The sequence below is a fragment of the Cervus canadensis genome, chromosome 17 (assembly GCF_019320065.1).
Source record: "Cervus canadensis isolate Bull #8, Minnesota chromosome 17, ASM1932006v1, whole genome shotgun sequence".
Lineage (NCBI taxonomy): Eukaryota > Metazoa > Chordata > Mammalia > Artiodactyla > Cervidae > Cervus > Cervus canadensis.
This window is the reverse complement of record NC_057402.1, coordinates 14,292,249-14,304,555: the sequence shown is the minus strand read 5'-3', so window position 1 is coordinate 14,304,555 and position 12,307 is coordinate 14,292,249. Positions and strand designations below refer to the sequence as shown.

Below are 12,307 nucleotides of genomic sequence, written 5' to 3'. Positions count from 1 at the left end.
CCTTTTTATTTTCTCCTGGAAGCTAGTTCCTCCTCATCCCACCATTAGAAATAACACAGACAACTGAAGCATAACACGGAGCCTTTACTAGGACAGGGGGGTGGGGGTTGATGGTGGCACCCAGGGCAAGGAGAATGGGCTGCCATTAGAATGGCAGAGGTCCTGGGAGTCTTGAGTCATCCGCTGGGGACGGGAGTTAATGCTTGTTGGGGAGAGGTGGAGGGATGCGGATATCCTGGCCTCTCTCCAGACGCCGTTCACAGTCAATCAGGTAGTTTACTCCATCGATGACCAGCTGCACCAGCTCCACCTGGATGATACTGACTCTTGATCTCTGCTTCCCACAACCTGACTCTCTTTAGCACTGATTTGCCTGCTCTGGGAACTCATTGCCAGTTTTCCCCCAGTCAACCTGAGTTTCATTTCAAATTCTGTTACATTCTTGAGGCTCACTCCCTGTCAAATCACCCCCCACAGACCTATCCATAATCCCTGAGAATCTCACCTCTGACTTGCCCAGTCGGTCCAAATTAGAGATATCAAAGACACTGCCTGTGGCCGCTGTGTCTACTCCTCCAGTTCCACGTTTTTGGAGCCTTAGGTTCTCGAGGATCTTTGGGAAGCGGCTATCCTAGAAGGGAGATAGAGATTTGGGGGCAGGATCAATAGAGGCTGAGACTGGTCCTACCCGAAAGAGCCCTGAACCTGCCCAGAGCTCTTTCCCTTGACTCGAGCTACAATGCCTGCTCCTTTCCAAAGCACACAATCCCTCTCCCACCCCACATGGCCACTTCCTCCCTCACACCCCTCTCTAGCCCCACAACTCCTTTACCTTGCTCAGCAGGGGCAGTTTGATGTGCACTCCTGCCCGAAGTCCAGTGCCCAGGTTAGACGGACAGGTCAAGATGTATCCCAGACGCTCATTCCACATGAACTCCCAGCCACGTTCCTGGATCAGCCGCTCCACCTGCGTGCACAAAGCCTGAGTTAGGGACATGTCAGGCCTGTGCAAACCCTCCCTTAGCTGGACCCATAGGAGCTCTAGAAATATGTCTAGAACCAAAGATTTGACATGTGAAAGAATGACACTGCTTTTTTTTTTTTTTTTTGGTGGAAATGGCTCATTATTATCATGCATAAAAGATATTTTTGATGTTGCAAGCCCATCATGATGAGATTGTGCAAAAATATCCTGTGTGGAAGAAGAGAAACTTCAGGGAATGATGTGCTAAGGATGATCTAGGGAGATGAACAGAGGTGGTAAACTGAACTGAGAAAGGATTGATTATTCAGGGAGTTCTGCATGCATTGACATCTTTACTTTGCTAATGAGCTAGAGCTTGGAAGGATTCTTTCAGCCAGAAAATGAGGGTGTAGGCTTTGCAACAGGAAGAGGCAAGAGAGCCTGTTAGCTGTGGAAAAAGAGAAAGCAGAAAGGTGAAAATGGAGCAGAAAAGCTGGACTCATACTTGTGGAGGGTGCGGGAGGAGGGTGGGAAGCGTGTTCTTGTTCCACTTAAACATCCCAATCATGAAGATGACTACTAGAGTTGAAGAGACTGGAGACCTGCCAGGGCAATATTCGTGAAGACCACTATGTAACCTAAGGGGAACCCTGTTCATAGTTCAGAAAGAACTGTGACATGGGGGATATTAGACATGTTGAACAAGAGGAAATCCTTCCATCTAGAATAATAACTGCAGCTAACACTTGCGAACATTTACTATGGGCCACACGCTTTATATGCGTTATCTCACTTAATCCCCACCACTTAAATGTAGGAAGTCTTCTTACCCCAATTTTACAGATGAGAATACTAAGACATATCAAAAGTACCTGCCTACCCACTTAAAGTCAAGATATGTTACCTATTACTTGCTAAAAATAATAGGAACCCAGCTAAGATTCTAAAAGAAGGAGAGTTCTCTCCCTTTACAAGTCCAAAACAGAACTGTATATATGAGACCATACAATAAGGATTGGATTTATGGGAATTTCTAATCTAGACTCGAATATGGAAACCTAATTCCTATAGGACTGAGGATCCAGTTCAACCCCTCATGTAGAGCCACACAGTCTGGAACTTAAACCATTCCATCCTCCACCTTCCCTGTTTTCCCTCCTAATCAGCTTAAAATCTAGACATGCTACTTTAGTGAGAATGACAGAATCTAGAGTAAAGGCCTACCTTGGCTCAGAAAAGGGTGGTTACATGAGAATCAGGAACATACCAACCCCTCACTCCGTATAGTCCTCCAAGCTTAAGCCTTCCCCTTATATCTGCACATCCCACAACACACCCCCCAGGCACTGACTCGCCACCTCAATTCCTTCTTTGCATTATTTGGCAACTGCTTTATTTACTTCCTTAGATTCCTGACATTCTTTCTCTCTTCCTATTCTTAGGATGATCATATACCCAGGTTTATGTATACCTGGTCCATATATACCAGGACCGTATACCCTGGACAGTTCTGATTTATACCTATTGTCCTCCTAGAGTGATTGGTGGTAATCTCTTCACGAAAAGTGTCCTGGGTTAGTTGATAAATTATATCCTCCATCTACCTATTCTAGTCTTTGTTTCTTCCTTAAGTCCTCCCACCTAGTTCCCTTATACATTCTTCTCCAACCTCTTTGAGGCCTCGGCAGAATCTTTCAAACACTTTCTTCATGTTGCCTCCCTTCTCCATGGAGATGACCCGTGTATGATCCTCCTCATTCACCCAGATCAAGAAGCTCTTTTCATTGTTGTGCCTGAAGGCAGGAGAGAGGGAGGGACTGGAATTAAGACGCAGGGCAAGGGAGAGATACAGAAAAAAGGGGCACTTACGGAAGCCTGGGGTAAGCTAAGCCTCATACCAGATTCCACGCGCATCTGGCCAGTCTCGAGCCATTCCTGCTGCGGTTAATAATGGGGATACAGGCTTATCAAACAGGAAGTGGTCCTGAGGAGAGTTAAAGGGACTTGGGTTAAGAATTTAACAGTAGTCTCTGGGCTTCTCAGAGCCCGTCTACCTCATCTGGCCCCAGCCTCCCTTGACTCTCTTGTCTTTCCATCTGCCCCTCCTGCCCAGCTCCCTCTCAAAGCCTCTCACATCAATTAGCTGCTGCTGCTCGGCCTCTGTCATCTCACTGAGCCGATAGTAGCGTCCAGCCAGGTCACCCTTCAGGCCACTCAGCGCATCCACGACGACACGTTCCACCTCTCGTCGCTCTGCCCGAGTACAGGCTGGAGGCAGGCTGAGTCCCCGGATACTTCGGCCAGTTCTGACTCTCGAGGACAATACATACCTCTCATCAAAGTAGCCAGAACGGATCTGGGGAATAGTAGAGATTAAGGTAAGTCACAGAAACAAGGTGGATGGGAGCTGAGGGCCTTGGGAAGGAGAGACCGTAAGGACTAGAGGAGTCTTCATTGCCTGCACTGGAAGGACAGCCCATTGGGCAAACACTCCAACTGAAGGGGCATTCACTGTGAACCCTCCCCCACACTGCCCACCTTGGGGTGTGGCCATTCTCAACGCCTGCGCCTCTCCACAGCCGCTGCTCCTTAACATACAACTCTTTCCCCACACTGAGACTTGAAAGCTCAGCAGTATAATGACTATGAGTCAGGGAATAATTATGGTTGAAGGGACTGGAGAAAACAGTATGTTGTCCAAAAGGCAATGCAAATCAGAAGTGGGATATTTGACCCACCTTGCTGGCATCCAGGTCGGTGGTATGTTTCATCGTTCGGGGGTCATACCCATTGTGTCGCTCTTGGATCACAGGGTCAAACAGCTCAGCAAATACCTGAGTTGAGAGGGAGTTGAGAGGGAGAAAGTGGTTAAGGAGAGGGAATCCCTTCCCAAGCTTTCGTTGTGGATTGATTTCACCGGGTCGGAAAACACGAGTATGGATGGTCCAGTCTTAAGGGAAAGTGAGGGGCTTCAGGGGGGAGGAACTGGGATTGCCGGGAAGATGGACAGGGTTTGACCAGGAAACTCTGGGGCCCCCTACCTCATAGGTCTCCTCATCACCAGCTACCATGCCCACAGTCTTGATGAAGGGGTGGCCAGGGTTGTCCACGCCAGTCTGGATACACTGATCTAGCGTCCAGCCAGTGGGTGTGGTCTTGTCGCAGAGACGGGCATAGACTGCCGGGGTCAGGTGACTGGCCATGCAGTTGTTGTGCTTTCGGAGGTCTGGGTACTCAGCACTAGGGAGGGGGTACCCAGTAACCATGGAGGGAGGGCACAGGGGGCCTGGACCCAGTGCACTCAGCTGGGAGCATGCCTGGCTTTGCTCCTTGGGAGGAGGGGAGACTAGAGTGGGGCTAAACCTCGGTAATCTCATTAGGGACTTTCAGGATCTATTCTTTCCCAAGAGTTCTAGCTTCCTCTGGCTGGAGGCTCAGTTCTCCCGTATCTGCTCCGTCCTTTTCTCCCATGGAAGCAGCATTAGGGATGGGGGAGGGGAAAGACTAAGGAGGGGAATTCAGGAAACCGGAGAGAACAGCAGGAAAGGGAGATGGAGGAGAGCGGAAAGGATAGTTCCTGGTCTCTCAATTAGGAATTTGAGCAGAGTAGGTGCAGCCAGAACTCGCAGGGCCAAGAGCTGGCCTTGAGGGCGGGAACTGCGGGTTCCAAGTCCCCAGGAATGCTTTCACCTTATGGTTTTGGCCTCCCCCCACCGCCACCCCAGTGAGGTTTCCAGACTGCACAGCGCCCCACTCCAGAACCTTCGCGATTATACCCCTTCTCTATTGCCCAGATTCTCATCTCCACCCCTATCACCACCTGCCCGACCTCCCCCCTTCACCCCCCTCCCCCGGAGCGCCCGAGACACTGATACCTCGGGGGATATAGCCTCCTTCGTTCACTGGCGGCTCGAACAGGTTCCGATCGGAGCAGAAACCCAGCGGCGAGAGACCCAGCTCCAGCCAAAGCCAGGAGCCTGAGCCCGGGGCGCGCAGACAGCAGACGAGAGAAGGGACCAGCCATGGCTTGAGGGTCTGCCTACAAATCTTAGGGCAGGAGCTGCTGGCTCAGGAACCGGGAGGAGGGGGGCGATGCAGGCAGGCTGAGAGCCGGAGCTGAGTGCGAGGCGAGGCTGGAGCCGAAATGGGGGCTGGAGTGGAGGCTGGAGCGGGAGTGAAAGCCGGTGCCGATCAGACTGCAGGAGAGGCGCAATGAGCTAGCGGCAGGCGGGCGCAGAAGGCAGCGCTGCAGTCTCCAGGGGTGGGGCTCGTGCAGGCCCCGCCTTCCCGCCTGCCACCGCGCTAGGTGTGCGGGGGCAGAGGTAGGCACCACCCCCCCAGGTAGATTAGGGAGACTGGCGATTTGCAGCCCTAGGCCCGGGAATGGGCCCACCGGAGGTGAGGCCGCCCAGATTTCAGCACCAAGTGGAGGACAGCACCCAAGGGGACCAGCGAAACCCTAACACCCTTCCCTAAGTCTCTCGGTTTCCTCGGAAACCCCCGTTCTTCGCCCCGTTGGGTGGAAGAGAGTGACATTGCCCAACTTGTTCTCGTTTGCTTTTTTTTTTTTTCGGCCTGCCCCTGCAACCTCTCTGTCTCCCCAGGGGAGGAGGCCTCGGGGAACCCGTGGCGTAAGCAGATACCGGGGAAGACACACAGAGAAAGCTCACAGGCAGACGCTGAGAAAGACACCCCGCTGCCTCAAGGTCACCTCTTCCTTCGAACCAGGAAGAGCACCAAGGCTCCTCCCTGTCACACCTGTGCAAGTTTCCTTACAAGGTTATGCAAAGATTCCCTGAGAGAAATCGGGGAAACACGAACTCTTACTCCATCTGTGCTGTTTTCCCCACCCCCACCCCACCTTGCCCCCAAGTCTGCAGCCCTGATGTGTCCTTCCTCCGCTTCTTAGGATCACCCACTTTTCCCCCCCTCTCCATCCTCCTCTCCACCTCTTACTTCACCTTGGATCTCTTCTCAGCGAAATTTCCAGGCTCGGACCTATTTGCTGATCACAGGTCTCCCTCTGAGTATTCTCGGCAGGCTTGCCTACCTGCTGTCTGTGCTGGGTGTGGGGCCAGAGTTGGGCAGGGAATTATGTTTCCTCCTCCTCCTTCTCCCCTCCTCTCTGTAGCTCCCAGTTCCTGAGCTGAAGGGGAGTGTAAGGTGAGGTGAAGGGTGTGGTGAGATGACGGGGTGTAGGAAGGGAACAGGCAGGCACAGGTCTCTAGCCACCACATGTGTTTCCTCTCTTGGCTCCCTAATGCTGTTTAATCCAGAGTGTAAGGAGGAGGGGTGTCCAAGGGCAAAGGGTCACCAAGGAATCTCTGCCTTCCTCTTGGTCTCTTCTCCTCTCTCCTCACATAGTGCATATTCAGATTTGAGAGGGTTTTGTTCCCGATCTCCAAGTGTGACTTGGGTGTGACTTGACCTTTGTCCTGGCAGGAAAATGAATACTTGGAGCTGAAATAGAGTTACAAGCTTCAGTGTGGAGGCTCAGTTAAGGTGGGGTAGGCATGGGGGCATTAGTCCACTCTGTCAGCTATCTTGATGTACCTATAAGACAGTAAGAAATTTGTTCATCTTAAGAGAGTTTTTGAGAAGAAGAAATCCCCTTCACCTTGTCCTCTGGCCTCACTGATGACACCCCATTCCATCCTTTTACTCTCATTTCATTCATTCCTCTCAGGTTTCCCTAGTGCTCAATTTCCTGCCTTCCTCTTCTGTGGGTATCCCTAGAAGCTAATCACCTCTGTTCTCGGTCCGTCAATTCCTTCTCCTGCTAAGAGAACTGGGTTCACCTGTTGGTGGGTATCAAGCCATTAGACACAACCAAGCCAAAGAACAGAAGAAGGAAGGACTTATTATTATTTGCTGCAAGTAAGTGGAACCCTGGGGATCTCTCTCAAAGCAGTGTCTCCCCAAATGGCAAAGTTGGTGAATTTTTAAGCTAAGGATACTTGCATACTCATAAAGGGGTGAGACCAAGCAGGACCCAGGATAGGCATCCTGGAAGTCTTACTGTGTCCCCAGTTTCTTGATTGTTGGAAATAGGTTTCAGCCTCCAAGAACTTCCCTGGGTTCCAAAGGGTAGACCCAAACAGTTGCTAGTCAAGGAAGGGAGAGGAAGCAGAAACAAAGGAGGAACAATGAAAAACTATAGTGCAGGTGATACAGTTTACCTCAGACTGGGACTTGAACTTGTGCACCAGGACTCCAACTCATCCAAAAGCCAGTATGGGCCTTGAACCCACGTGGTCAGGACCCAAACTCAGCCAAAATCCATGGTCTTCCAAATGATGTCACAGACCTGGTTTCAGCACTTAATGAGGCTCAGGTTCTGGATGTCTTATCACAGAAAGAATTCAGTGAGAGACAAAGTGATACGTAAGAAGTGGATTTATTCAGAGAGAAACACACTCCACCGAGTGTGGGCCATCGGAAGAGGGCGAGTGAAGCCTCAAAATGTGGTGTGGTTAGCTTTTAAGTATGTTGTGTCGACTCTTTGTGACCCCTTGGACTGCAGCCTGCCAGGATCCTCAGTCCATGGAATTCTCCAGGCAAAAATACTGGAGTGGGTAGTCATTCCCTTCTCCAGGCGATCTTCCCAACCCAGGGACTGTTGATGCTAATCAGTTTATGTTGTGCCCTCAGGCTATGTCAGTCTTTAAAGGTTGTGCCCTGCCTCCTTCCCTTCTGTTTCACAGGGCCTTCCCTGGTTGCTCAGTGGTAAAGAATCTGCCTGCCAATGCAGGAGACTTGGGTGGAAGGTCCCACCCCCTATATATATATATATATATATATATATATATATATATATATATATAAACTATAGTGCAGCAGTTAAAGTAGGATCCTGGTTCTTCCTAAAGGAATATACATAACAATATGCTTAGTTCTACAGGAACAAAGCCTCCTCCCTTGCCAGTTCAGTTCAGTTTAGTTCAGTCACTCAGTCGTGTCCGACTCTTTGCAACCCCATGAATTGCAGCACGCCAGGCCTCCCTGTCCATCACCAACTCCCAGAGTTTACTCAAACTCATGTCAATCAAGTCGGTGATGCCATCCAAGCATCTCATCCTCTCTTGTCCCCTTCTCCTCCCACCCCCAATCCTTCCCAGCATCAGGGTCTTTTCCAATGAGTCAACTCTTCGCATGAGGTGGCCAAAGTATTGGAGCTTCAGCTTCAGCATCAGTCCTTCCAATGAACACCCAGGACTGATCTCCTTTAGGATAGACTGGTTGGATCTCCTTGCAGTCCAAGGGATCTCAAGAGTCTTCTCCAACACCACAGTTCAAAAGTATCAATTCTTCTGTGCTCAGCTTTCTTCACAGTCCAACTCTCACATTCATACATGACCACTGGAAAAACCATAGCCTTGACTAGAAGGACTTTTGTTGCCAAAGTAATGTCTCTGCTTTTTAATATGCTCTCTAGGTTGGTCATAAACTTTTCCTTCCAAGCGAGGTAAGTGTCTTTTAATTTCATGGCTGCAATCACATCTGCAGTATTTGCGAAGCCCCCCAAAATAAAGTCAGGCACTGTCTCCACTTTGTTTTCCCCATCTTATTTCTCATGAAGTGAATGGGACCAGATGCCATGGATCCTAGTTTTCTGAATGTTGAGCTTTAAAGCCAACTTTTTTCACTCTCCTCTTTCACTTTCATCAAGAGGCTTTTTAGTCCTCTCACTTTCTGCCATAAGGGTGGTGTCCATCTGCAATCTGGGGTTATTGATATTTCTTCTGGCAATCTTAAATTCCAGCTTGTGCCTTCTTCCAGCCCGTGTTTCTCATGATGTATTCTGCATATAAGTTAAATTAAGCAGCCGTGACAATATACAGCCTTGACGTTACTCCTTTTCCTATTTGGAACCAGTCTGTTGTTCCATTTTTCAGTTCTAACTGTTGTTCCTGACCGCATATTAGATTTTTCTCAAGAGGCAGGTCAGGTGGTCTGGTATTCCCACTCTTTCAGAATTTTCCACAGTTTATTGTGATCCACACAGTCAAAGGCTTTGGCATAGTCAATAAAGCAGAAATAGATGTTTTTCTGGAACTCTCTTGCTTTTTCGATGATCCAGCGGATGTTGGCAATGTGATCTCTGGTTCCTCTGCCTTTTCTAAAACCAGCTTTTCTAAAATCCCTTGCCAGTTACCTAGTGGCAAGTTGATTACACTGGACTCTCTATGAATCTGCCTGCCAATGCAGCAGACACGGGTTTGACCTTCCCTGGTTGGGAAGATATCCTGGAGGAGAAAATGGCAACCCACTCCAGTATTCGTGCCAGGAAAATCCCATGGACAGAGGAGCCTGGTGGGCTACAGTCCACGGGGTTGCAAAGAATTGGACACAACTGAGTGACTGAGTACACACACAAGCCACCTCCCAACCCCGCCCCCAGGTGGAAGATGGTAACTTCAGGCTGAATAACAGATTCCTGGAGCACCGCCCTATTACCTCACCACTCACCAATCAGAGGACAGTAACATATCTGCAGCCCCCCCCCCCCCCGCCCCCGCCGCTGGAAATTTTGCCTATAAACACTTTTCCCCAAAAACCTTTGAAGCATTTGGGGTTTGGGGGCATGTGTCACCTGTTCTTTTTGCTTGGCCTTGCAATAAACCTTTCTCTGTTCCAAACTCTGGCCTTTCAGTTTGGCCTCACAGAGCTTCCGGCACACAAACTTGCTTTGTAAAAGAACTTGGAATTGTCTTGACCAGGGAAACCTGAGTGAGGATGCAAAGATAACAATACAAACACATGCAAGAGGCTTTCATATAATCAGTACCCTGTGAGTTAGAGTTTCTAGTCCTACTCTCTCACAAGTGAGAAAAGAGAGGCTGAGGGAAATTCAGTGACTTGTCCGGGGCTGCACAGCTACCAAAGGCAAGAGAGCAAGCAATGTGTGGAGATAGGAATCAACTTGTTCAGCCTTCCAAGTCTGTCCATTTTATTGTCTCCTTCATAAATAAGTCTCTCTTCCATCTCTTAAATTTCTGATTTGTTTCTGTCTCTGTTTTTGTCTTCAGAACCACTTTCACTCTTCTGTTAACATTTGCAATGTACATTTATTGGATCCCTAGTGTGTTGAAAATCAGAGACGTTACTCTGCAGACAAAAGTCCTTATAATAAAGGCTATGGTCTTCCCAGTGGTCACATACGGTTGTGACAGCTGGACCATAAAGAAGGCAGAACACCAAAGAATTGATGCCTTTGACTGTGGTGCTGGAGGACTCCCAAAAGTCCCTTGGACAGTAAGGAGATCAAACCAGTCAATCTTAAGCGAGATCAACCCTGAATATTCACTGGAAGGACTGATGCTGAAGCTGAAGCTCCAGTATTTTGGTCATCTGATGCTAACAGACAACTCACTGAAAAAGTCCCTGATGCTGGGAAAAACTGAAGGCAGAAGGAGAAGAGGGCGTCAGAGAATGAGATGCCTGGAGGGCATCACCGATGCAATGGACACGAACTTGGGCAAACTCCAGGAGATGGTGAGGGACAGGGAGACCTGGCATGCTGCCGTCCATGGGGTCACAAAGAGTCGGACACGACTCGGCGACTGAACCACCACCACTACATCTATCATATCCCGTTTTATTTTACAAGACAAACAGAAGACCTGGTTTTGTCCTCACGGACGTGCAATGGCAACAGACTCTGCCTTTTTCTCTGCATCTTGCTTCCCCCCCCCCCGCCCCCCTCCCCGCCCAACTTCGTCTCACTGGAAAGTCTCTGTCTAGACCAAGCATATGGACTGTGGCGACGCAGTTAGAAATCGGAGAAAGAACGTCAGGTTGCACTCCCTCCCTAGAGCCACTAGAGGCCACCCGCCTCCACTCAGAAGCGCCGGCCAACGCAGCCTGACTCCGCAGCCGGTGCGCGCCCTCCGCTGATTGGTGGCACCGAAGAGAAGTTGCGCTTTGATTGGGCCGCTGTCAGGTGTCGCTGCCGGCAGGTTCGGCTGCGCGAGCGCAGGGAGGCGGGTGAGTGAGGGCCCGGGGCGGTGGGGGAGTGGCTGGGGGCTGGGGGCGGTATCTGAGGGGGTGGGCTGGGTGGAGTGGGCTCCGTTGGTGCGGAGGGCCCTGGTTGGTAGTGGCCGGGGGGCCGCTCTGGGAAGGGAGGCAGCGGAGAGGCCTCAATGTCAGCGAAGGGAGAGTGAGGCGGGGAAGGCGGGGGCGGGCAGAGGCTAGAGGAGTCAGGATGGGCGGTGGTAGTCGGGACCCGGAGCGGAGTGAGGCGCGCGCAGAGGAGGGGGGTCCGCGAGAGAAGAGATGGGCGCGTGAGGTCTGCGTGAGGAAGAGGGGTCCTGCCGAGCCTGGGCGTCTGCAGGGGAGAGGGTCAGAGTGGGCAGGTCCGCGTGAGGCGAGGTGGGAATGGAGTCGGACCGGAGAGTCGGCTGGAGGAAGGGGGTTGTAGAGAGGAGAGAGGTGAGCCTGGAGGGAGGGCGGGTGGGGAAAGAGTGGCCCGCAGACAGCCTGTGGGGGTAGGGGGTGGAAAGCTCTGAGGGTTCCAAGTACATTTGTTACCAAGTGCGGTGACTCATCGGGGTTTGAACGACTACCTAAGGCTGGGGAGGCCGTGAGGGAGAGGGTTAGTCGGATGGTTCATTGGATCAGTTGATCAGTGAGGGAGGAGAGACCGGTAGTTCAGGGAGTCAAGGAAGAGTCATTTTAGCAAGTAGGGAAAAGAAAGCGGTATGAGGGAGTTGATAACGGAGAACAAGGGCATCAGCACATTTCATCGGTGCCAGAAAAAGGGAATGTATGAATCATTCAAGTCTGCATCCAAAAAAAAAAAAAAAAACCCAAACAACAACAAACAAACAAACAAAAAACTGCATCAAGTAGGAACTAAGGGGTCCACTGTTGAAGGAGACAATGTTGATGGTTTGAGGAGTTTTAACTGTGTTGGAATTATTTCTTCCTGGACTCTGTACTGACCTTTCTCTTTCACCACTAATGGGGCCCTGCAACAAGTGCATGGTGGTTAAAGAAATTAGAGGACTAGGCAAGCAGCCCTACATTCTAAGGGATAAAGAAATTAACACAGTTTACCCTCCCTCAGTTGGTAGAGAATCTGCCTGCAATGCAGGAGACCGGGGTTCCATTCCTGGGTCGGGAAGATCCCCTGGAGAAAGAAATGTCAACCCACTCCAGTATTCTTGCCTGGGAAATTCCATGGACAGAGGAGCCTGGCAGGCTACAGTCCATGGGGTCGCTAGAGTCGGACACAACTTAACGACTAAACCACCTACTCTCCCTTCTGGACTTCCCTGGTAGGTCAGCTGGTAGAGAATCTGCCTGCAATGCAGGAAGAGCCCCTGGAGAAGGGATAGGGTA

At 50.5% G+C, this 12,307-nt stretch overlaps 3 protein-coding genes across 14 annotated transcripts in view; 1 reads left to right on the top strand and 2 right to left on the bottom strand.

Moving 5' to 3' along the window:
* Nucleotides 1-64: 64 nt before the first annotated feature.
* Nucleotides 65-6,319, bottom strand: LOC122419623 (creatine kinase U-type, mitochondrial). 3 transcript variants are annotated; one of them, XM_043434328.1, is made up of 10 exons: nt 5,926-6,319; nt 4,840-5,160; nt 4,006-4,204; nt 3,703-3,798; nt 3,099-3,320; nt 2,863-2,948; nt 2,634-2,757; nt 833-967; nt 506-631; nt 65-310 (listed from the first exon to the last, which is right to left on the bottom strand). In XM_043434328.1, the coding sequence occupies exons 2-10, from the start codon at nt 4,986-4,988 to the stop codon at nt 197-199; spliced, it is 1,251 nt and encodes a 416-aa protein (XP_043290263.1). In that variant the 5' UTR covers nt 4,989-5,160; nt 5,926-6,319; the 3' UTR covers nt 65-196. The 3 variants fall into 3 exon arrangements, with proteins under 3 accessions (XP_043290263.1, XP_043290262.1, XP_043290264.1); XM_043434327.1 differs by having other exon boundaries at nt 4,840-5,127; nt 5,926-6,076; XM_043434329.1 differs by having other exon boundaries at nt 6,015-6,036.
* On the bottom strand, nt 5,013-11,949 carry LOC122454902 (proline-rich receptor-like protein kinase PERK9). The gene is made up of 4 exons (XM_043489582.1): nt 11,909-11,949; nt 11,190-11,401; nt 10,834-11,077; nt 5,013-5,160 (listed from the first exon to the last, which is right to left on the bottom strand). Exons 1-4 carry the CDS (start codon nt 11,947-11,949, stop codon nt 5,013-5,015), a joined length of 645 nt encoding a protein of 214 aa, XP_043345517.1.
* The window catches only part of PPIP5K1 (diphosphoinositol pentakisphosphate kinase 1), a 40,045-nt gene continuing 38,607 nt past the window's right edge, over nt 10,870-12,307 (top strand). For 7 of the 10 annotated variants that reach the window (XM_043490144.1, XM_043490151.1, XM_043490147.1 and 4 more), the window contains exon 1: nt 10,903-10,951. The gene's annotated coding sequence lies outside the window, so the exon portion shown is untranslated. Of the gene's footprint in view, nt 10,952-11,341; nt 11,396-12,307 lie in introns of those variants that run through there. The other 3 variants (XM_043490150.1, XM_043490148.1, XM_043490143.1) reach the window with 2 other exon arrangements.